The 24,198-nt window shown below is 41.8% G+C and overlaps 1 protein-coding gene across 2 annotated transcripts; it reads right to left on the bottom strand.

Moving 5' to 3' along the window:
• Positions 1 to 822: 822 nt before the first annotated feature.
• setd1a (SET domain containing 1A, histone lysine methyltransferase) lies at positions 823 to 23,314 on the bottom strand. Of its 2 annotated transcripts, none has more exons than XM_080044255.1 (21): positions 23,308 to 23,314; positions 21,768 to 21,912; positions 21,589 to 21,687; positions 21,208 to 21,478; positions 20,554 to 20,714; positions 20,061 to 20,320; positions 15,402 to 17,094; positions 13,617 to 14,594; positions 13,111 to 13,278; positions 12,605 to 12,689; positions 12,372 to 12,514; positions 11,317 to 11,353; positions 10,748 to 10,925; positions 10,573 to 10,616; positions 8,829 to 10,129; positions 7,380 to 7,734; positions 6,808 to 6,989; positions 4,852 to 4,962; positions 3,759 to 3,878; positions 3,174 to 3,311; positions 823 to 3,067 (listed from the first exon to the last, which is right to left on the bottom strand). In XM_080044255.1, exons 2-21 carry the CDS (start codon positions 21,903 to 21,905, stop codon positions 2,894 to 2,896), a joined length of 6,636 nt encoding a protein of 2,211 aa, XP_079900381.1. In that variant the 5' UTR covers positions 21,906 to 21,912; positions 23,308 to 23,314; the 3' UTR covers positions 823 to 2,893. The 2 variants fall into 2 exon arrangements, with proteins under 2 accessions (XP_079900381.1, XP_079900380.1); XM_080044254.1 differs by lacking the exon at positions 23,308 to 23,314 and adding an exon at positions 23,041 to 23,201.
• Positions 23,315 to 24,198: the final 884 nt, after the last annotated feature.

Below are 24,198 nucleotides of genomic sequence, written 5' to 3'. Positions count from 1 at the left end.
TTCCCATCAAAACAGGTCAGTGTCAGGTGGTATTTCATATTATAACATCATACCATATAAGATCAGAGTTTCTCATGTATATTATTTTAAGGGTTCTTGATAAGAGCATTTGGGAACTTGCTGTCTCATCACAACAATAAGACAAGTACTTTTACTGTATCTCCAAACAGAAAAATAATATCCTGCCATTTTCAGTTTCAGCCAGCCTTCTCGTGACTCACAGGAAGATCGTGAATAACATTTTGCCCACAAACAAAGAGAGGTGCCTATTACAGGTATTGGGTAAGTTAAGTTCTGGCATAAAGTGTGCCTCAAAATGACCAGTCTAACTGAATTGTCCTTATGAAACATAGATCAAAGTATTGGCAAAGATTTAGCAACAAACTTCACCATGTGTGCTGTGAGCGTCACCAGCTCTCCCTTTCCTATTGTCATCTGGTGTCTGATGTATTCTAGACTTTGCAGGCCAGGATTTCAGCACTTCCTCTCTTTGCTTACAAACAGGAAATATGAAAGTTGCAGGTGCATTATGGCTTCATTTCATGTTAACTCTGTAAAGGAGGAAATATGACTTTGTAGTTTTACACTATGCAGGCAACTTCCTGTTGATACACCACATTAACCAGCTAGGTGTTTATATTTACCCTATACATATCTAGAATGAAGATCAATTCATTTGTTTGTCAGGATCCTTTAGACACTAAAAGTAATCTACAAAATCCTTCCATACTGGATGAACCTCAGTGCTTATAACAGTAGTAGGACACAAAGTTATTGAAAAACATGAAGTTTTAATTTATTTAAAAAATATTTTAATGCACCATTAATAAAGGGTCCAACGCATTAATACAAGAGAAATATTGCAAATAATATTAAAATAATCATCAAATTAAACAGAAAAAACAATTAAAAAAATAAATGAATGGAAGGTATGTACATGTTTCCTTCTCGTTGAGAGAGGAAAAGGAACAACATATTTACAGCTTTAAATCAGTGTGTTTCTACGAGAAACAAACACCTCTACAATATTTACAAGAACTTTAGATTTTTTTTTCCTTTCATCTTTTTATCCTGTAGGAAAGAGGGTTGGGTTTGTACTGAAAGGCTTTCATTGCAACAGAAAACAAATAATCTTACAGATCTTTCTGTTTGGGAGGGAACAAAATAAAGAGGTCTTCTGCTAGGTAAAAGTACAAAATGAAAGTTAAACTTTGGACGGCCATAGCCATATGAAAAACAGACACAACACAAGGGCCGTAGACAGTGTTAACACAAACCTGCTATCTATATATCGTTCCAACCATCTACACTGCAAACACAACGTAAGCAGGACATTTGTTTGCCGTAAGCTGATAAATCATTAAGGGAAGGATGTTTTTTGTTGGGTGAACGACTCCACACTCAAAATAAAATCCATACTAATGCATTCTGGAAAGGCCCACAAAACAGAGAGACAGAGCGAGCAAGAGAGAGAGATACAAAAAGTGTACTTAACAAGAACCTTTGAAGAGACCTGATCTAATCAAATACATGTGCCTTTTAAAAACATCTGTAGTACACAGACTACGCTTAACACTGAGCACACATTTTTACTAGGAACTGCAGGAGTTTGGTGGTAACCTTTGCTTTAACGGCTGATGTAAAACAAAGTTGCAGTTTGCCAAGTGTTGAAATAAGAATCTGACAATTGCTGGTGGTAACCAAATACGATAATACCGTGGAAGGAACAATTAACACAGACAGACAGACAGACAGACAGATCCTATTAAACGAACACAACAAGTTCTCCTCAAGACCTTACATTGAAGTAGCTTTAAACTTGGAGAAAAACTAACAAGAAAAAAAAAAAAAAAAAAATTCTGTTGTGCGAATCCTGCAGACATAAATTAGACGGTCACCTACAAACTAAACAAGGTTTTAGCTGCAACTTAACCGACATATTTTTAGGGTGGGTTAAAAACAATAGAACAAATGAGTTAACTCTCATCTAGACTGAAGGCTGTGGCGAATCAGGAGAGTAACACACAGAGGAGACGGAAAATGACAGTTTTATAGAGCTGGTGAATCACAAGCTACTAAGGACAGTGGGTGGGTAAACTGAAGCTCATTTAACTGTAAGATGCTTACAGCTTATGCAACTAAATACCATAAATAACAGCAATAGTAATATTATTAATATATAATACTATGAAATTAAATTTAAAAAAATGAAGAAGCTCCAAAACAATCTTCACACTTGGAAATCTTTGCATAACTAAAGACCGGATTGATTGAAGTTTGTCATCTTAAAAGTGCGCCCTTAACAAGCGCTTTTAAAAACCCTGAATTTATCTGATATTCCTGTGCGTCTGTGTGCGGATCTGGGTGGGTGGTGGGAGCAGGGAGGGCTTTGACACTGGACGGGGGATCCAGGCTGTAGATTATGTGAGCTGACGTAGACATAAAATACCAGTGTTTTTTTAGTTTTTTTGTGTGTTAACTTTGTGTTCCTTTAAATGAATATTGGCATGAAAATAAAAATACATTTGTTCCAGGCTGTTGGAACATATCACCCAATCGAGTCAAACAATACTGCCACAGAAGAGTTTATGATGAACCTGCCCCCCCCCCCCCCCCCCCCCCCCCGACCCCCCTCAAAGTTTACACATGCCAGGTTAACACAAACCCCTCACACACACGGCTTGTGAAACTGCCAAGTCAATGAAAAGTGCAAGTGTGTGTGTATCTGTTGTTTCCAGGGTATTGGGGGGACGGCGGTGAGGACTGGATCCAGAGGACTGGAAGGGGGTATCAAAACGGTGGCCTTGTTTTGAGGTACACTTTGATGAAGGTTAACCAGGGGGGGGAAGGGAGGCTGTGTAGATCAGGCTGGCCCATGAGAGACGTTAGTCCACTAGTTTAGTGTCCCACGGCAGTTCTCTGTTCCACACATGCAAGGAATCTTGATGTCCTCCAGGGGGAACTTGTAATCATAGGTGATCTCTTCATTGACGGCGATGCCCTGCTTTGAGTAGATCACAATCTTTTTCTGGGACTCTATGGTGATGACCTTGGCATAGCAGTTTGGCTAAGGGAATAAAGCAAGGAGACAATGGTGAGCAACAACAACAAAAAAGAGACAATAAAATTTGTTCTGATGTGGACAACTGTTAAATGAGTGTGTTCAGACTCACAGTGCAGCAGTGGTTGATGAATCGCGCCAGGTTTCCAACCTTGGTGGCGTCTATAATTGTGTCGTGGTCCACTCGGAACAAGTAGCTGCTCCCGATGCCCTGCTGTGCGTACCTCTTCTCTCGATTGTCAGCCACCATCTGGACACGTGACACACACACAAACATTTATGTCAAAACTGAACCAACCAAGGCATAAAGCTATCTCAAAAAGGTGCATATTTACAGTGCTTTATATTACAATGCACCAATAATGGTATCCTTTTAAAAGGAATGCTTGAAGACGTTTCATGCATATTTCCTGTGAATGCAGTGTCAGTACTGCTATTATCAAAACAACATTTTCAACTTCCAATTCTGCCCGTACTTTATTTTAGTTTTTATGTTTTCCAACAGTGCAGTGCAATGCTTTTCAACTTTCAGATTTATCAAAGCAACTCATATCACATTTCTGCATTGTCAGCAATGCTTTGCAGTTTGTTTCATATTTCTGGATATTCAGAAATGCTTTCCAAATCAGATACATAAAAAAAGAATGTTTTGCTATGTAAATCTGCAACAGACATTGACAGAGACTGGAAGCATTACCTGTCTGATGTTTTGACCCACGTACTCGATGACCATTTCATCAGCAGCTATGGGCTCCATGGCAAACAGGCCCCACTCGTGGATCCTACTGCGTCCAAAACGAAGCTTCTTCTTGCGGTACTGCATGAGAATAGATAAGATTAGTGTAACATGTTAAACATGTATAAAGCATGCAAGCCTGAATATATACTTTTCATGAACCTCCAGCCTGGTACTAGGCAAATATGCATGTTGCATGTATGTAGAAAATGCTGATTTCAGTATATGCATTTTGGGGAGTGGATAATAAGTGTGTGAGTAGATTCGGACACTGACTTTATCACAGTTGCAGTAAAAAAAAACAGCCACCACCCAAAAACTTAGCCACCACCCTTCTTTAGAGTGAAGAGGGACAATAACACTAGTTTTCTTTCAGTGTTTCCTCAAGACAAGTGATTTCTCAGTATCATACAAAGTAAACCCTTTTACTAGGTTGTAAATGGTTCCTTATTTTTTTAAAGAATACTTTAAAGGTGGTTGAGTTCATGTCAGTTGCAATCATGTGGCTCCACCCGCTGTAAATCTCATGTAGATAAAAACAAACACTATTTTTGTCATGGCCTCTTAACCAGATAGTAAGTAACGGTCAGCATAGACTTTAGCTTAAATCTTCAACGAAAAAAAGAAAGGAAGGAAACCAACGTGGCAACCAAAGGCAGCAACGTTAAAACAATATTTACACATCTCATCACCACCTGATCATGTAAAAAGAAGTTTTATTGTCATTACATATACTTGTAAGAAATTATACTATATATACTACATTGCAATAATTATATTTGGAAGTTTTAATACTGGTATACGCCCTTCATCAAAAGCGGGCTTGGAAGGACCGCATGTAAAGAAGGACAAACTTTAATGTGTACAATAATGAACAATTATTATAATGTCCAATAACAACAGTTATAGCCCACTGAAGGAAATATATATTTGTGATATTGGGCTTTATAAATAAACACTTATTTGATTTTATGTTCAATAATGTGCTGAAAACGATACAATGTAAATGTGATTACGTGGGTTCATTCATGAGACACCATAGTTGTAACTGTACCTTAAGCTGGTTGAGTTTGAGCAGGTCAGAGTCCATGACGGCCGTTGTGCCAATGACAGTGAGGAGGCGTCGCTGCTCCGAGCGTCGCTCTGATAGAGCCCTGTTAGCTCCCTGGCAGAGACACAAAGAGCAAAGAGCTTTACAAAGGGGCCAATCACGCGTTATCATCATATGGCCTTGAGTTGGAGGAGACTGAACCAGAGAAACACTTTGACCTTAATGTGCAACAGCCATGTTAGTGTGTGTGTGTGTTAAAGTTGAAACAAATTGCTGAGTAGGCAGATTAGACTGCAATAATGATTAGAGGAAGGACAGAGGGAAGTTTCTCTTCCATTTTTTACACATGTATAAACTAAATTTAGGCACAACTATTACGTGGTAGCACACAGTTCAATATGAAGCATTACACAACCAACAAATGCAGGAAATGAATTGTAGAGGTAAATTATGTTTCTTGTACATGATAAAATGCTTTAAAAACCTACAATACAAGTTGTTAAAGCCTTTAACAAATCAAGATGCAAAAACTTAGAGGAACCAAATGTTGAAGATAACATCACAATTCAGGGGATACATGTCAAACCTACTACAAATATCAATTACACATAGCTAACACAACTGTCTCAGAGCCATAGAAACAACAACAATATGGCTAATGAAGAGGAAAAAAAAATTGTCGCATTATTGTGCAGCGCAATTTAGCTGTTTTGTTTTCATCGTTTTATTTGCTTTGGCAGCCTTATGCTTAATGTTTTTAAAATAACTTCACTGACTGAAGGGAAGGAGGGGCCTGGTGGCATTTCAAATGAATAAATGGTTGACATTATGAAAAACACTATGTTGTGGAAACATTGCCATAGTTTAACTGGGAGAATAGACCGTCTCAGAACAAAATGTTGTTGGGCTTAGTGGGCTACTTTGATCAGGACATCAAAGACGCTGACTTATGTGGTGTCCAGTTTCATCTCATTTTGTGATGAGACACTTAAATGTACTTTTTATAAATATTTTGAGGTATAATATAAAACAATAATCCATGGGTTGGACCAGAAAACAAAGACAATCTTTTTTTCCATGGAGACAAAGCACAAAGCCAGATTGGAAAACACATTACTGGGGAATCCAAGCTTTACTTAGGAACAAAACTATGCCAATGTTCCTCAAAATTCCCCTTAATATTTTGCCTAAAAGAGCAGAAATGACTCGAATGAGAGCAAAACATTTTTTAGAAATTGGGAACGTTAGATGCATTTAAAACAATCAGAGCGAAAGAAAGACAACAATGGAGTTCATCTCAAAATACACATGGTATATGTAGCATTGGGTTTGGGGTTTAAAAACCCCTTGAGGTTTCCAGTAAAAATCAAAAAGGCTTTTGATTCTGGTGGTCAGAGACAATGATAAAATCAGTTTGTTAGTCATCACATGCTTTGTTTAACACTTTTTTCAGTCCATGCCAATTTCAACAGAGTTTCTCAAATCAATATATTTGACATTTGTTTAAAAAGAAAAAATTTATTCCCAAGTTATAATTAAGGTTTATATATTAATGAATGATAGAATATCTGCTTTTTCTTAATATGAAATCCAGCCAAGATAGTGTAAACCATCTAAAAGACAGCATTTAAGCGCAAAAATGCTGGCATGATGGTCAAGTTTCTGTCTACCACCAAATTATAGTGCCCTTTGACCCGGTGCAAAAGGGGTGTGATGATAGTGCAGCTGCAACTGTAGCTTGCGGACACGGCCCGCACGGGATTAAAGAGTAAAGAAAGAAGCAGGGGAAAGGGCGAGAGAGCCCTTAAAGAACAAAACAGCCCAAACTAAAAAGAATATATTGAACTGATTACCGGTCGCAACAGTCGCAATGCATTCAAAACAATATCATCCATAACTGTTACTATACAGATACCAAAGTATCACATAAAATTAAAATGAAATTGGCAGTGTTCTTACCGAGGTGTCAACATTCTCAACTTCCCGTATGACCTGCTCCGGCAGGTCCAGGTCCAGATAGAAGTCCTTCTCCTTGCGACTGATGGCGTAGTAGCCCTCACTCCTGGCACTGCCGGTCACGTGCTCACGCAGCTGTGAAATCGCCTTCTTTTTCTTTATCCGAGGGTTCGGCAAATTGGTTAGTGCAACTTAAAAGTCAAGGGTAATATTAGGAGATATGAAGATATAACACGTTTAATCAATCTCATAAAACATTTCTTACAAATGCATTTTTAAAGTGGCTACAAGGAAATTTCAGTTTTTGTTGATTCCAGCTGCCCCTTTGGACAAAAGCGATAGTGTTTTTACGACGCCATTGGTGTTCCTGGGTGAGCGTACCCGGACAAAGGCATTAAGAAAAACTATATAAAAATAGCATTCTTGCCACTGATGGTCTAAACTGTTTTTTTTTTTACTGTTTCAGAAATATTCAAAAGTTCCTCGTAGCTACTTTAATGATTGTAAACAGCCATTGTCTGGCATTTACGCAGATATATTTACATAGATAGAATGTTGTTCATTATAAAGGATATTTGTGTGGGTGACCCAGTGAGTATCATTTAACCAGTCAGAGCTTTGGTTGTCCTGTAGTAACTTCTCATACGTCTTCTTCAGTAACGCCAAGTCTTCTCCGTCCAGACCGGAGTTCCAGATGTCGTAGAGGATGGTCATCTGCTCAAACTCGCTGCGGTTGTCGAACTTGATTATTGGGAGTGGGGTCTCTGGTGCTGGGATGGGTTTGGGCCAGCGCTGGGCTGTTGTTAGCCCGGCGTCCTGCAGAAAGAGGCGCTCGCTCTTCCTCACATCTTCCATGGCTTCATCGTCTGTGTCTGAACTGGACAGTTCACCAGACTCAAGCTCCTCAACGTCAACCTCTTCCTCCGAGTCCTGGGCAGGAGAGAAGGAACATTATTCAAATGAAACGTATGTAAATGAACACAGCCATAGACAAGCACTCTGTTTAAATTCACACATTTCCTCGGTCCAGATTTGTTCAGACTAAAGCAAAAACACCTTGACCTTTTACTTTCTATTCTGTTTGAAGTTTACACTGACATCTGGTACACATGGACATAGTAACATGACAGGTGAGGGGATATATTTATTTTAGTCATCTGGTCCATAAAAATATTATGAACTTAAAGCTAAAACTTGTTATGTATATAACAAATATATGCAGGACTTACTATAACTTTTATTTGTTATAAAATATATATATAACATGTGTTTTCATTGTAAATAAGCTGGTGCTGTTCTACACATCAAAGATCAAACATTGAATGACATAGGCTATTGTTTATAACAGCATATGAAGATGCTAAAAGATCTGTCTAACTCGATTCAGCATGTTCATTTACTATACTTTTTAATTACTTTTCAATAACTAATTGAAACAGTCGTTCAAAATCAGAACACATTCGAAGCAGCTTTTGAGTCAGTCACATGTAGTTTATGCTGATGGTCGAAAACTTTGCTGACCTTAGCTTGAAGTTTGACTAACACATTGACACTAATGCAACGCCAGAAGTTCCTAAGTAAGGAGTTACTAATTTATTTTGATGCATGTTAAGAGAAGCCCTGACCACATATGTGCTGCTCTTGCCTCTGGTCAGAATCCAACATGTATCACTCAGAAAGAATAAACCGCTTGCCTGGCAATATAAATGTTTTCATGCAAGTTCTTGACTTATCCTTTACTACATCCAACTATTTATTGTAGTTATAAATGAAGTCAAACAGAAGGGTACTTTGCACATCCGTAACGTAAGACAGGTATGTAGGAGAGAGCCAGTTGTTTATTTCCTGGGGAAATACCTGATGTTCAAATGCCACAATTACAGGAACCTTAAATTGAGCTGACAGATGAGTCAAATTTCTATTGTGTCACACAGCCTGTGTGACATTGTAACCTATGACACAAACGTCATGGATTAAGAAACAGACAAACATTTACAGGAACAAACATGAAAAGTCCCACGTACCTCTAGCTTCCGCTTCCTCTGCTTCTTGCCCGGCTGCTCCTTCTCCTTCGGCTTCTTCGTGTGATGAACTTCAAGGTTTTCTTTGTCTTTTCTTCTCCTCTTTTTGCTCTTTTCCTTTTCGAGTTCGAAACCTTTGCCAACCGGGCTCTTCTTTGACGATGGCGATAGAACTGCAGCCTGACCTGCATCCCCAGACTCAGAAAGCACTCCTCCCATTGAAGGCATATATTCTCCTGTATTTCCCCTGGGTGGAAGTGGATCTCCAATAACCTCCTCTGGCGCTTCCAGCACCCCAGAAATAGCGTTGAGGTCTGCCGGGAGCAAGACAGAGGGGTCTTGTTTAGAGGAAGTCCTTTTGGTACCGGATGGTACCGGTAGAACTGGGGGTTTGGTGTAATTGTGCTCCATAAAGACAATTAAACTTTCTGGGTTCATAACTAGAGCCAGAGCCTCTGCGGAGAATAAACCACCCTCCAGTTTCTGTTCTTCTGCCTCATCTGATGTCTCCGTCTCCTCTGAATCCCCGGCGTCAGGGTCCATCTTAAGGGCGACGTCCGCCAACACAGACAGGTCGGTGGTAGAAGAAGCAGAGGCCAGCTGTAGAAGGCTGGATGCCCCTAACTGCTCCCTCAATCTCAACCTGTGCTCACTCCCTTCCTCATCGTCTTCCTCTCTGACGGAGTAACAGCTGCTGGGGGTACGGGGTCTCCCTCTGGACTTTTTGTTGACGGGAGGTGGTGGTGGTGGGGGAGCCTCTTCAAAGGCCATTCTACACATATTGGCATGGTCCAACGGCAGGTTTTGTACGGTACGGCACACCATAATAGGAGGCGCGAGAGATCTGGGGGAATCTTTGCCTGCTGCACCCCGTTTACCTGGGGATTTGGTAGGGGTGGTCTGAGGAGAAATGGCCGGTCCCTTTTTGGACTCGTCGAAATCTTGGGTTCGTCCCGATGGGGGAACGATGAGGGCATTGCCTTCGCCTGGCTTGGAGGCGAAGGGGAGTAGCTGGATGCCCTGAGCAGGACGGGCTGTAGGGGACAGGGCAGCAGTGATGGGGGAGTCTGGAAGTCTGCTAGGGGAGAGGAGGGGAGATTCACCCGCCACTGGTGATGGGGAGAGCGGTTCACTAGGCAGGTGTGTTCTGCTGTCGTTTTCGCCCGTGGAGAAGGAGACAGTCTTTCTGCGTTTCTTGAGCGGGGGCACGAGAACAATAGGGGACGAAGGACGCGGGTATGGGGGCGATGGAGGACGTCTGGTAGGTGCGGATGTTGGATCTGCCTTGCTGTCCTTGACCTCAACTGAAAGAAAATGAAAACTTTAAAAAGATTGAACCAAACTAAACATACTGTACTGAACATAGCCTGACCAAAAAAGCAGCTGTAACAACAATGGAAGCAGAAGTTGAGTTTTCAAGGCCAACAGTTGTTATCGACAACTAGAAAACTCAAATATGAAGCTTTAATGATGAAACAAATAAGGTTTGGCGGTAATAAGGTATAATACCTCATACTCGAACGTCACATGAAAGCCTCTTTTCAGAAGGTTAAATTAGAAAGGAAAGATGGCTAACACAAACGGCCTCGCCAAAAATGAATCAATAAACTAAAACAACTAGGCTACTGGGGGACAATTTGCGGAACGTTTACAATTAAAAAATAAAAATAAAAATAAAAATGTGGATACCACCCAAACCTACAACGAAATATGCATAAATGAATGACATTTAGGACATTTGACCAACCTGTTTTGACCTCTGCCTTTGAAAGAGCTGCTGCGTTATTTTCCCTGAGAAAATAAGAAACAAGAAACAATTGAAGCCAGTAAGTAATGACATAATAAAAGGGGAATTCATGTATGTAACATTGACAAAATGTCTTACTGAGAACAGAACCAAACAGAATCTTTTAACTTCTTACCCATCATGATTTTTTCCAGTGGTGCTGTCCATGGTGGACTCATCCATGGAGTCAATCCCGGCTCTCTCACCTTCTTCATCCTCGTCCTCAGACGAAGATGAAGAAGATGAGTCTGAAGAAGAAGAGCCATCAGAGGAGGAGGAGAGGCTCTCATCGTCACTATCAGCACTAAGGGCATCTTAAAGAAAGAAAGAAAATAGGTGTTATCATTACTGCCTTAAAGTTAGAGTCAGTGAGTGTCTGGAGAATGCTTGGTTTCAAAATCACTTTTTGTGAAAATCAGTGAATATCTCCTCATAAAATCCAGTGTTAATACACAGCCTAGGCTCTGTAAACGGGCATGTGGCTGCCTACGATGGCCCCTCTTTGTTTACATTCCCGTTTACACAGCCTAGGCTGTGTATTGACACCAGATTTTCTTTCAGCGCATACACTACAGGAAGCAAAAATTCCGATTTTGATAAAGTGATTTTGACAACAAGCATATTCCAGAATTGCTGATTCCACTTTAAACTGGAAATCAAACATGGAAATATAGAAAAATAATTAGATGATGGGTTGTGATTTACCAGAATCCTTTTCACTTTCGTCTTCTTCTTCATCCTCCTAAACAGAAAAAAGATGTTGTTACCGTTTTGAAATATCACAGTGAAATGCTGCCATCTAGCCATCAAAAAGTGTGACAACACAATCTGTATTAAACAAAAAACGTATCAGAGAAAAAGGAGAATAAAAGAGAAAATTTTACAATTTGTTCTGTAAAAGCATGGAAAGAGCTTCCAGAAGAAGTGTTGAGGTCCATTTCCGTTAACGCTTTCAAGAATAGGTCCGATAAATTTTACAACTACAAAAGTGCTTTGTAATTTGTTTATGAAATGTAAGGGGGATGTTGTGATTTCAGACTTGTACATTATAGTCATTTATTTTGTTGACATCCGGTAACGGATCTTTTTTTTTTAAAATAAACTTAAAGGTGAAGGTGAAGTAAGCTATTTATGTTAATATAAGTGTTAAATCGCTTTTTATTCAGACAGTGATCAATTATATAGTGAGCGCGTTTCATAAAGCCGATCTCTCAGTCACTCGCTCTGCATGTAATCGGCAAATAAACTTTTCGGGGATCCCACTACTGATAACCAATCAGAAGAGAGAACGCTACAAATCGGCAACTGTCTCACTGCCGGTGCACGTGCAAAGCAACAGATGGGTGAATGTGTATGTGCCTTCCCAATGTCTGTTTTGATGGTTTTTATCATGTTTTATAACACTTATGATCTGAGATGATGCTAAATAACTCGCTGCTTGAAGACCGAAGTGCATTGATGTGGTGACGTGGGAGGGGAATGCTAACTGCAGTCACTGACAGGAAGTTTAGCTAAACTGACGATTCCGCTTACTGAACCTTTAACACAAGGCAATAGAAAGATCCACCTGCTTACTACTTACAGTACATGCCATATGCATCAAAACCTACAATGTATTGCATATAACCTTCAGCGTTCTCTTACGTGAATATGTTTTTAAGGACTCATTAGAGGATCTTTCAAGTTGTATGTTCTTGAGTTCATTTCGTATTTTGTTTGCTTTAAAAACCAAACGTATAACAAGACCCCCAAAAGAGCACCTTTTCAGTGGAGGAGCCGTCAGACGTTTCTTCTCCCTCACTGCCAAGCTCCCATGGTTTACGACTTCTTGGCTTCTTTTTCCTCCTCTTGTTTTCCCTTTCAGCTCCGCGCCTGTCTGCCTCTGGCATTCTCCCTTCGGCAACTACAAACAAGAAAAGAGTTGAGGGTTTATACACACAGGACTATTACTCAAAACACTATTTTTAACATTTTCAACATCATATCAGCAAACCTTCGTCATCCTCGTCTGGTGGGGTCGAGGGACGCGGCCTTTTCATGTCGCCCTCTTCAAACTCCTGAGGTTCTTTCCTCTTCACCTGCACAATTGCAAAGCAACAATAGCAATTAATCAAACAAAGCAAAGAATGGAATTCACATCTCTGGCCAAAAGCTTATACCACAAAATCAAATGCAAAATAAATTCACAGTGCCAAACACTGTAACATTCCTCACATATTTACTTTATGTTTGTATATGATTTATACTGATGTGTTGGCAGTGTAATTAGGATAAAAAGCATGGAAGATTTCAATCCAGGACCAGAACTGTTAGTGAATGTTTTAGATTCACAAAAAAAAAAAAAAAAAAATACTTTTTGGGTAACTGTAAAAGCAAAACACTCTAGTGTGTTTATGAAATAAGAGGTGTAGGTCTAGTTGTTTATGTTTATCAAATCACAATGTTAGCTGTCAAACATGGAGAGCCAGACCAGTATCTACCACAATGTTGTGCCTTTACCTTAAAGGAGGGCAGTCGTAACGCTCCTCGGATAGAGAATCCTTCCATGCCGCCACTCTTTGCCCAATCCACCAGAGACGTGAGAGGCTCTCGAGGACGGTTGACCTTTTCCTCTTTTTTCTCATCATCACGCAAGGCAGACACTCCCCTAACCATTGTCTGGAAGGGCTAGAGGAAGAAAACAATTAAACAATTACAGTAAAACAATGGTCAGCAGCATCCTCTTTCAAACCGCCTTCAAAAAATGGTAAAAGTAGTGACAGCTTTAGAAAGCAGATCAAGGGTGACCATTCGGAATCGGTATATAACCAAACCGACTGGTACCGTCAGTGGAAAAGAGGCTTAAGGTTCTCTCAAGAGATATGGTCAAGAGTTTATTAAGATGAACCTCCAAAAAAAGTACAAACAAGTTGATAAAGAAGGCTTTCTTACCTACAAAAAACAATAATAATAAAGCTCAAAAATAACCACGACAACACCAGCCTTTTGTGATCAGTCATCCTCACCTTGGCCTTGGTCTCTTTCCTGTCCCACCACTCGTCAAAGGTTGCAAAGGCCACGTTCTCCACCATCTTGCGGTTCAGATCCCTCTGCATGATGTTCTTCATTTCCTGGATGAGATTGGCCAGGACCATCTGCACTGTGGCTTCGTGGGGATTCTCGGCGAGCATGGGCATCTCCTCTCCTGGTTCCTTGTACTCTCCTCCGTCATCTGGCAGCATGGTGCCATAGCCCGGTGGAGGCATGTAAGAGGCGTAGTGAGGTGGTAACACGTGTGGTGGCCAGCCTGTATGGGGAGGGGGGATGCCGTGGTGTGGGGGAGGTGGTATCTGAGTGTTGTGTGGGTCGGGATAGGCGTAGGGCATGTGCTGGGGCATATAGCGGTGGTCCTGGTCGTAATGAGAGCCTGCCCCGCTGCCCTCTTGGTCCATGTAAGGGTGGTGTGTGTGGTGAGGGGGCATAGAGTGGAGATGGTACGAGGCGTAGTCTGCAGTGGCCGCCTCACCGGGACTCGGGGTGCCGTTTGCGGACGACATACGCAGCTGGTGTAGGCGACTTAGCATGTGTGTCTGCATCTGGAAAGACATGGGAGCTCCCCCGCTGTATTGGCTCATCATCTCCATGGAGGTGGCGTAGTCGTACATGTGTGGGGGCATAGGGGGTGGATACTCGGAGTGTAACTCCATGTGTGACAGCGAGGGGATCCCAGGAGGAGGTGGGGGCTGCAGGGAGTACCCGGGCAAAGGTGGTAAATGAGGAGGGTAAGAAGGTATGGGAGGGTGCATGGAGCTGCCAAAGTGCTGTGCAGAGTCAGTGGGTGAAGCTGAAGGGTCCGTGGTGTGTGAAGGCATGGCGGCCTGGGACAAAGAGGGCGAGGAACATGAGGTGATGGAGGCCTGGTGGGTGGTCACCGTTGTTATGGTAGCAGCCTCCTCGTCCTCGTCAGAGATCTCCATGTCTTCTCCGGAGGAATGAGGGGACGACTGAAATAAAACAAAGTTTATTTACTTTTTAAAAGTTTTTAAGGAAACATCAACAGTATTATCCAGCACACTTTGAAAGTGGGGCTGCAAAAAACACACAGCATATTAGCAGATACATAAAAAAAAAAAAAGTAAATTACAACAAAGACGAACCATAACATACATACACGACAAGACAAGACAAGAAGCTAGTTATTAATGGCATCATCCACCAAGTCTGCCTCAAGTCTTTCCACAATATCAAGTTAAATGGTGAAGATGTATTTAGTTATTTATTCTTTAGCGGTGCTGCACGATTTGGGGAAATTGTGCGATTGCAATTAAAGTGATATTAAATCACAATCACAGCCATTTGTGCGATTATGTTATTGCACAAGCTCACATCGCAATTGGGATTAGATTAATCGTGCAGCACTATTCTTTAGTACTTCTCTCCCAGCAGGTGCATTACCGGCAGAAACCCACTATGAGTAAAACATGTAAGGTCGTTAACTTTGACCGTTCTGTGCTTCTGTAGAAACAAGGCAGCATGCCCTGCTCCTATGTAGATATAAAGGCACCTTCTTAGGTAATAAAAAAAACATTTGACTTTTTAGTGATTATACACTAGTTAAGAAATACTTATGAATATTATATTCCATTTCCACCAAGTATGTTCTGAAAAACACTAGTTCCCTTTTCACACAGCAACTTTAACCACAAAGTGGCAACAGAATGAGAAACTTACATTTTTATTTATCAAAAGAAAATACAATCAAGACCCAATAGTCTGAACCCTGAAGTTAAATGACATGCAACTATTCTCACCTGAGTCTGGCCATTGTAAGGCGGTGTGTGTGCTCCTGTCCTGCTCCGTGTGTCAGCAGATCCAGCTTGTGACGAATCCTCCTGCAAAGCTCCAGTCCCGATGAGCCCGACCTGAGGTTGGGGGGGTTCCTCTGGGGGGACATTGTAGTTGGAAGAGGATGGCGTTGTGGCTGTAAGTACAGTCGGACTCTTCCTACCCTCTCCGCCCTTTCCTCGTTTCCTCCCTCGGTCTCTGTCCCCTTTCCTCCTGTGGTCCTTTTCCCCATTGTCCCCAACCTGATTACCACTGGTGACTTCTCCTGTGACATCACCAGCTCCGCCTCTGCGCTGTGCCCCATCCCGAACTATTCCCCTCTGCTTATCTTTCTTATCTTCTTCATCCTCCTCATCTGACGCAAGGAAAGAAAACTTGGCCTTTTGTTCCTTTAGGAGCATCTCAATACGAGAGTCCAGGCTGCTGCTGTGGTAGACGAACGGTAAGCTCTCATTGGTCGAATCGGGCTCCGGGGAAGAAGAGTCACGTTTTGGGGGCGGTGAGCTGGAGGAGGCGGGGAGATGGTGTGGGAGGGACGTAGAAGACGGGGAGGTGGAGGACGAGGCTACAGCGGGATGGGGTGGAGAGGCCGGCGGTGGGGGCGTCTTGGGTGGTGCAGGGGGCGTGCTGGGTCTCCGTTTGGGCTTCGTCCACTGCTCGTCGCGGGCCGGGCTGTCCTGGTTGAAATCCAAGGTCCCGAGTGTTTCCGCTACGGCCGCGGCGATAACTGAAGCGGGTGGGAGGGGAGGTGGTGGTGGTGGTGGGGGCGGCGGAGGCAGAGCACCGCTGTGGTGACCAGCGGGGAAGTTGTCTTTGTCAGCACCAACTGCAGGCAGAGAGCTCCGGTCTGCCAGGCCGGTGCCCCCTACACGGGCGGAAACGTCCAATCCCTGAGGTGGTGGTGTTGGAGCGGGCTCTTTGGAGGACGAGTACGGAGGTGACATGCTGTTAGAAGAAGAGCGGTACGAGTTGGAGTTGTATCTGGGGTCGGAGCTGTTGGAGTAGTCGCTGTCTCTGTCCCTGTCTCTCTCTCTGTCCCGGTCGTGGCTGCTCCGTCGGCGGCCGCTGCTGCTGCTGCTGTGGTGGTTGTGTGAATGGTGGTGGTTTCGGTGCCTCTGGTGACTGCTGTGTTCGCCCGTTCGGGAGCCCAGACTGTCCCGTCTGTAGCCCCGTTCGTCCCGGCGGTCTGAGTGGTGATGGGATGAGGAGTGATGGGAATGGTACTTTGAGGAGGAAGAGTTTGTGTCTTGGTAAGATGACCTTCTAGAGCCGATCCCCCCTGGCCCAGGCCCTGCCCCTCCGGGACCGTAGCGCCCTGCTGAGTCTCTGTCACGGTCCCGTTCCGACATTGGGGGCTGGTCGTATGGTGTAGCCAGAGGTGGTGGAGGCATTGTGGAGTGGTGGCCTATGTGTGGCCCGGGGCCTCCTATGTTAGGGTAAGGGGGGTAACACGGCGGCTCGTTGGGACGGTACGATGCGGTCGGGGGGAACATAGGGCGACCGCGATGATACACGGATGGTTCCTGTGCGTCCTCGGAGTAGCGGGACACTTTGTAGCCGCCGACAGTGGACGAGACCGCAGAAGACGAGGAGGAGGAAGGTAGCATATCCTGCGGAGGGTAGCCGCTGCCCAAAGTGCCAGTGTTGTAGCTGGGATGCCTGCAAGACACAATTGAGGTAGATATTTAATCAAAAGTTATACATCTGATGATATCTATTAGGACAATGATGAATCTTGTTATATGACTGACTCTCTAGCTGTATATTTAACATAGATTGATCGATTATATGATATATGTTACTGTTTGCCCATTGATCTTTTTTTTTTCCCTTTCTTCTTTTTTGATATTTTCTTTTTCCTTGTTTTTCACTTAATTAATCCAATTATATATGTAAATATGTATTAAGTACTTTTAACTATTTAAGACTGTAGACTTCCTGGGCAAAGCCTGATGGAAGCAGTGTGTGAAACACCTCGCTCAAAATAAATTTTGACCTCTAAATAAACAAAATTCAAAAACAAAGACAATGACTCCTACTGTTACAAAAATACTGTTATAGTAAGGTAATGGGGGCTAAGATTGGTGCACTAAACATGCAGTCCATGCAACAAAACACTTGTCACAGTGCACCTACAGTGCTTAAATTCAAATGTTAAGTGACAGTTCATGAAATACTACATGGTAATAATAACAATTCTGAAGTAATAAAAACATAGTTGTAGTAAAACCAAGTAATAATTAATTAAATTACAATATCTAAATGCATTCTAATAAATAAAACCACTAGACCTACATAGTACAATTCCTCTTGCTTTATGAGCGGAGATAAAAAAAAATTGAAAACACCAAATAGTATTGGAACGGTGAGGCCAATTCCTTTATTTTTGCTGTAGACTGGAAACATTTGGGTTTGACACCAAACGATGAATATGAGACAATAGCTCAACATTTCAGCTTTCATTTCCAGGTATTAACATCTGGATCCGATACACAACTTAGAAGATAGCATTTTTTGAAAAGGAACACCACATTTTTAGGCGAGCAGAAGTATTGGAACAGATAGACTTTAAATAAATTAAAGTGAATAAAACGTAATATTTTGTCGCAAATCCTTTGCTTGCAATAACCGCATCAAGCCTGTGACCCATTGACATCACCAAACTTTTGCATTCTTCTTTTGTGATGTTTTTTCAGGCTTTCAACGCAGCCTCATTCAGTTGCTGTTTGTGTTAGGGGGTTACTCTCTTAAAGATCTCCTATTATACCACTTTTCTGGTCTTAATTTCTTGTTAAAAACTGCTATAGAGCAACCTGACACGAAAAACCATGTAGATTTTCGGGACACTCTTCCTCTCACCCTAGCGAGCACAGCAGTCTGCTCCACACACTGCTTTGAGCTTCTCCACCCCTCTCCCCCCTGCAAACCCCACTCCGTTGTGATTGGTTACCTTCCTTCCGGAACATTTCCAGCAGCGCGCGGGGAGATTTCTGAGAGAGGAAGGTGGGGGCATGGCCGGAGCTTGCCTGAGCAGCATTACCATACATGGAAACATCCGAGAACGTGACGACACGATACCCGGAAATTTGAACAAGTGAATTCTCGACCGGCTGCCCTAGTGTTTAGTGCTCTGCATTGCCACCCCAGACGGTAAGCAGGGAATACGTCTAAATGCATGTACGCAATTATTTGATACGCTAGTATGGTTAAACATGACTATAAATCATTATAACAACGTTTATAGGTCATAAAATTCGAAAAGTATCATAGGTCCTCTTTAAGTCTCCTCTTTGGCAGGTAAAATGCATGCTCTATAGGGTTTAAGTCTGGAGATTGACTTGGCCAGTCTATAACCTTCCACTTCTTGCCCCTGATTAACTCCTTTGTTGTGTTTTGGGTCATTATCTCGCTGCATGGGAGGATCTTCCAATCAGTTTGGTTGCATCTTTCTTTAAATTGGCAGACAAAATGTTTCTGTAGACTTAGAGTTCATTTAGCTGTTGCCATCATGTGTTACATCATCAATGAAGATTAATGAGCCCATCCGAGAAGAAGCCATGCAAGCCCAAGCCATGACATTGCCTCCACCGTGTTTCATAGATGAGCTTGTATGTTTGGGATCATGAGCAGATTCTTTCTTTCTCTAAACTTTAGCCTTTCCATCACTTTGGTAAAGGTTCATCTTGACAACAACACAGTAACACATGATGGCAACAGCAAAATGAAGTCTACAGGAACATTTTGTCTGACAATTTAAAGAAAGATGCAACCAAACTGATTGGAAGATCCTTCATCATGCAGCAAGATAATGATCCAAAAAAACTGCAAAAACACCAAAGGAGTTCATCAGGGGCAAGAAGTGGAAGGTTTTAGACTGGCCAAGTCAATCTCCAGACTTAAACCCTATAGAGCATGCATGTTACCTGCTAACATGTAACCCCCCAAAACAAACAGCAACCGAATGAGGCTGTGGTGAAAGTCTGGAAAAGCATCACAAAAGAAGAATGCAAAAGTTTGGTGATGACAATGGGTCACAGGCTTGATGCGGTTATTGCAAGCAAAGTATTTGCGACAAAATATTACGGTTTATTCACTTTAATTTATTTAAAGTCTATCTGTTCCAATACTTTTGCTTGCCTAAAAATTTGGCGTTCCTTTTCAAAAAATGCTATCTTCTAAGTTGTGTATCGGATCCAGATGTTAATACCTGGAAATGAAAGCTGAAATGTTGAGCTATTGTCTCATATTCATCGTTTGGTGTCAAACCCAAATGTTTCCAGTCTACAGCAAAAATAAAGGAATTGGCCTCACCGTTCCGATACTATATACTATACTATACAATACTATACAGGGGACTGTATAAAGACAGTTGTGTACAATTTTGCAAATAAATTATAAAGAGTAAAGGCTACATTTTCCAAGTAGTATAATCATTATTATCAGTTCTCTTAATACAACACAAATAAATGAATAACCTGCATGAATTGTGGAATGGTTTCTTGGGGTCTCATGAAGTGTGTTTCGGTTATGGATTGGTGAAGATAATACTTTCACTGAGGGCCCAGCATTTTTCTCATGATAACTTCTAGAAGTGAAAAACGACTTGCTTAACATCCACCACTAACCTGTTGGCGGTGTAGCCCGAGTCTTGTGAGAAGGGCGTCCCAGATGATCTGTTGCTGTAAGGCGTTCCTCCGCCGCCCTGGGATGAAGTGGATGAGCCTGGGGTGAAGGGACCCGCCATGGAAGAGGGGGGCGTGTCTAGACGCTGATCACTGAAACCAGTGTCCGCAGAGCAAGGGGTGATGTTCCCTGATGTGAGGGCCTGGACACCTGCTGCCAAAACCGCAAGCTCACTGGAGAGCCTACGCCGGATTTCTGATGACTGAGCAGCGTAAAGATATACATTAGAATTTAGAAATCAAGCAAGTATCCATTGTTTACCAGCAGCCTTGCAATATATAGAATATACTATATCTTATTATTGTGATTATGATATAGCAACACCTAATTTGATTTAGAATATGTGCAAGTAATTACTTAATAATGCTGCTAAAACACTTGGAAAATCTAGATGACTATTATATAACTGAAGTGACAATAATACTGTAAGAATACCGTGTCAGGCTGTGGTTGTTGCTGTGGCGGTGGTGGTGGCTGTGGTTGTGTTGGGGTTGGAGGCTGGACCCTGTCAGTCAAAGCTTTGCCTCCCAGAGGCACCGTCTGAGGAGTGTAGGACCCGTTTACCATCAGGTCATAATACTTCTGCCTCTGCTGGCCTGAAAAAAAGAAAAGAAAAGAAAAATAGATACAGGATGTGAAATTAGCTCACTGCGCACATAAACAGCATCAACCTATAATGAGGTTTTCAAGACAAACTCAATTACGTTTAACTGCCTCCAGCAAACACAACCTTATGCATGTAAGCTTATGTTTTTTTGTTTTGTGTCTCATTTGCTTGTCACTCCATTTGTTTGTTAGCAAGACATCTAAAAAACGTTCAGTTATTACTAAGTTATAGTAATTTCAGTTCAAATTTGTGGGAAGCTGGGGCAAGGAACAAGTTAAAAACGTTTCATGTGTTTTCATGGACATAAAAACGGTTTCAAAACCAAAATATCAAATGTGTTACCTGTTATACTGGCTTGTTATTAGTCATTGCACAGACATTGCTACAGTGTTCACACAAAACTCTCTAGAGCATAACTGTATTGTATTTTATAACTAGCTTATTCCTTAAATATGCGCCCGAGATTAGGTGCTTTGTCTTACCTTTTATATCCAGTTGAGCATGAATGATATTTCCCATCACAGAAGTGTTGTGCAGACTCTTCACTGTGTCCTTTGCTCCTCTGGTGCTAGTAAACAACACCCTGGCCAAGCCCAAGTGCTTCCTGGTCTTGGGATGAAACAGGATCTCCATCTCCTCGACCTCACCAAACTTGGCACACATTTCTGCCAAGAAGGGCTCCTTGATGTTGTCATTGAGTCTAGCAAAGGTCACCTCCTTGAGTGGTATGGGACCCACGTAGAATTCATCAAGCTGCGAAAACAATGACCAAAATGACAAAAATCAGGGAAAAGATCTTGTGATTCCAATAGAAAAAGATGCTTGGATGTGTGAAATTAACGTTGACTGGTGCCTTTTCTCACCTTAAACTTCGGGACTGGCAGGGACATTTCTGTATACCTGGACCATAGTCTCCGGGGTCTAGGGTCCCGCAGTTCGCCCACGGGAGGAAATCCAGAGTCCTAGACAATACATGAAAAGTTTGCAGTTCAAAGATAACATTTTTAGACATTTTAAATGGTAGGAATGGAAATAAACTCACTGGCACACTGAAATGCACTCCATCATATCTGTAGATTTTCAGTGCAACCCTCCGAATGGTCGGGTCCTGGACGAGTTTGTAGCTCTTCCACTGCAAACTGACAGCTTTTTGTGAGTCTGCCCCGCCTTCTGGATCCATCCTACAACTGAGAGTCAGAGGAAAAACATTATTTCAGACAGTGCAGCAGCAGCAGCTACTGTTATGGGCACAAGAACAATGTCATCATCATCATGAGGGGTAAAGCTTTAATAAATTAGGTGCGAAATAGAACTATACTGAAGTGAAATGCTGCAGTAATTACCGCCGATGTATAATTTACTGCTGGCAGCCGGTACACTATATTAAAACGCTCAAGTTAAAGTTCCTTTATCATATATTCACAATCACAACAAATACCGACGTAGTTGTTGGCATTGAAATTCCTAAATCTCAGGCCCTCCAGCAGTGCAACATACACAAAAAATAAGAAATAATGCCGTAAGAATAACAGAGAATCTAAGACATAAAAAAGACATCAGTACATACATATACATACAATTATGTATAATATATTTCAAATAGAATAGAATATAATGTAGAATAAAATGCTGTACAGTAGAGTGGAATGTGAGGATTTCCGAACAGGTGGTATAAAAAACTATTTAAAAAAATAACATAATAGTATGAACTGGAGGTATAACCATAGACGTATATACGTACATGTAGGAACAGAGCAAAACGTAAACGTAACACAACGACGAGCTGCGTCACATCAGTTAGCCAAACATTGACTTTCCTGGCAGCTGTCTGTAAATAGCAGTTTTCAATGCAACCCAAAACTATATTAATAAACAAACAGGATAATATTCAGGACTAAAGATGCCGCGTGCTGTCAAAACAATGACCATCGTTACGTCACTGACCAGTTAGTTGAGCTAGTAGCCTAGCTAACCGCACCACCAAAATGCAAAGAAACTATGTTTTCCAGCACAGACATAGATCTCACGTTACATACAGGTTGAATCGGGTAGTAACGTAGTAACACCATCATCGGTAGCGATTGCAATTAGATAACACAAACCGATGATAAATTACTTATGCCTTCTCGCTTTAGCTAGGACAAGTGAACGCTACCGTTGGCTAATGCTAACTAGCAAGAGTACCAAGTTAAGAGTCAAACTCTGATTTTATTGCCCCTTGGCCTGCTATGATAATGTTTCATAAGTAACACTTATGTTATGCTGAGGCTTCGATGGCTTGTTTTGCCTCCATTTTAGCTATTTTCAGACCCCACCTCTGCCGAGACCTCAGTGCCCGCTCATCCGAAAGTAGCACCCCGCCGCTGCAGCCAGGCCCGCGGGACGGAGCAGAAAAACACTGAGTCCCCAAAAGAAAAGGGACGCCTCCGACTCGGCGCCACGGCAAAACTGACTAGCTAAAACGATACCGCTAGCATTCCGGTTCTTAGTCGAGGCAGCTGCACTTCTCTGCGAGCAGTAAATCCATTGTTTTCGCTTTAAAATCCCTATATTGTTGAGAGAGCCGCCATCGCGTAACCAACCTGAAAGCCTCGCCTGTTCTCCATCAGTATATGTGAATGCAGCCCACGATTCCTGATCGGCACTTTCTTCACAACACGTTACCGGAAAAAATAAAAAATAAAAAGGGTAATAAAAAAATATATTTTTAAATAAATACGGATGCCATTACAGAGACATACAACACTATTAAGATAATAACACTTTCATGCATAGTTGCCACAGCGTTTAGCTATTTGAAAGCTGTTTTCTTGTAAATGCGTGGGTTTTCACTGTCAGCCACCACAATGGATTTTATATTACTATTATATTTGTATTTTCTAGTTTTCACATGATATATCATGTTATTAATTGGGGGTTTTCAAATACATAACTCCTTGAAAATGTGTGTTGAAAAAAAGTAAAAAAAAATTGATGCATGATGAGGAAAAAATCCTGACCGAGTATGATGTAATTCAATCATGATCGGGAGAAAAATATTTTAAGTAGCTAAACAACTGTTTTTTAATATAAATAAACAAATTTGTACCGTTGACAGAATATGTTCGAATCTGCTCATACTGAACCAAGCCCAGGAAAGTGAACAATGCGCCCCTAGAGGCTGAGCAGTAACACCACAACCAACAATAACTAGTTTTGTCAAATTGATTATCAATAAAAAAGTCAATCCGAAAACCTTTTGGGGGATGATAGAAAAAGTGCATTCAAAATGTTAATTGAATCAAAATGATTGTTGGCAAAATGTAGTAAAATGGCTCCTGTCCGTGTTTTATTACATATTTCCTTATTGGACGGACTGGTTTCCACAAGAGAACGCTATTAAGTGTGACAACCCTCTTCCCTCCTGAAGAGGGAAGAGAGTGACAAACAGATAAGATAAAAACTATGTGAACTCCATGACGGGGAGCACAGTA

This window comes from Ammodytes marinus, assembly GCF_949987685.1.
Source record: "Ammodytes marinus genome assembly, chromosome: 16".
Taxonomy (NCBI): Eukaryota; Metazoa; Chordata; class Actinopteri; order Uranoscopiformes; family Ammodytidae; genus Ammodytes; species Ammodytes marinus.
Note: the sequence above shows the minus strand (reverse complement) of the source record. Positions and strands in the feature narration are given on the sequence as shown.

Bases quoted from the DNA above. Each gene is read 5' to 3' on its own strand.
- setd1a (XM_080044255.1), bottom strand. From the start codon at position 21,905: ATGGATCCAGAAGGCGGGGCAGACTCACAAAAAGCTGTCAGTTTGCAG. The intron at 12,690-13,110 runs GTAAAGGCACAA...GCAATTGTGCAG, and splicing joins TACGACTGCCCTCCTTTAAG to GTGAAGAGGAAAGAACCTCA. The intron at 10,130-10,572 runs GTTGGTCAAATG...ATTTTCTTTCAG, and splicing joins AAAGGCAGAGGTCAAAACAG to TTGAGGTCAAGGACAGCAAG.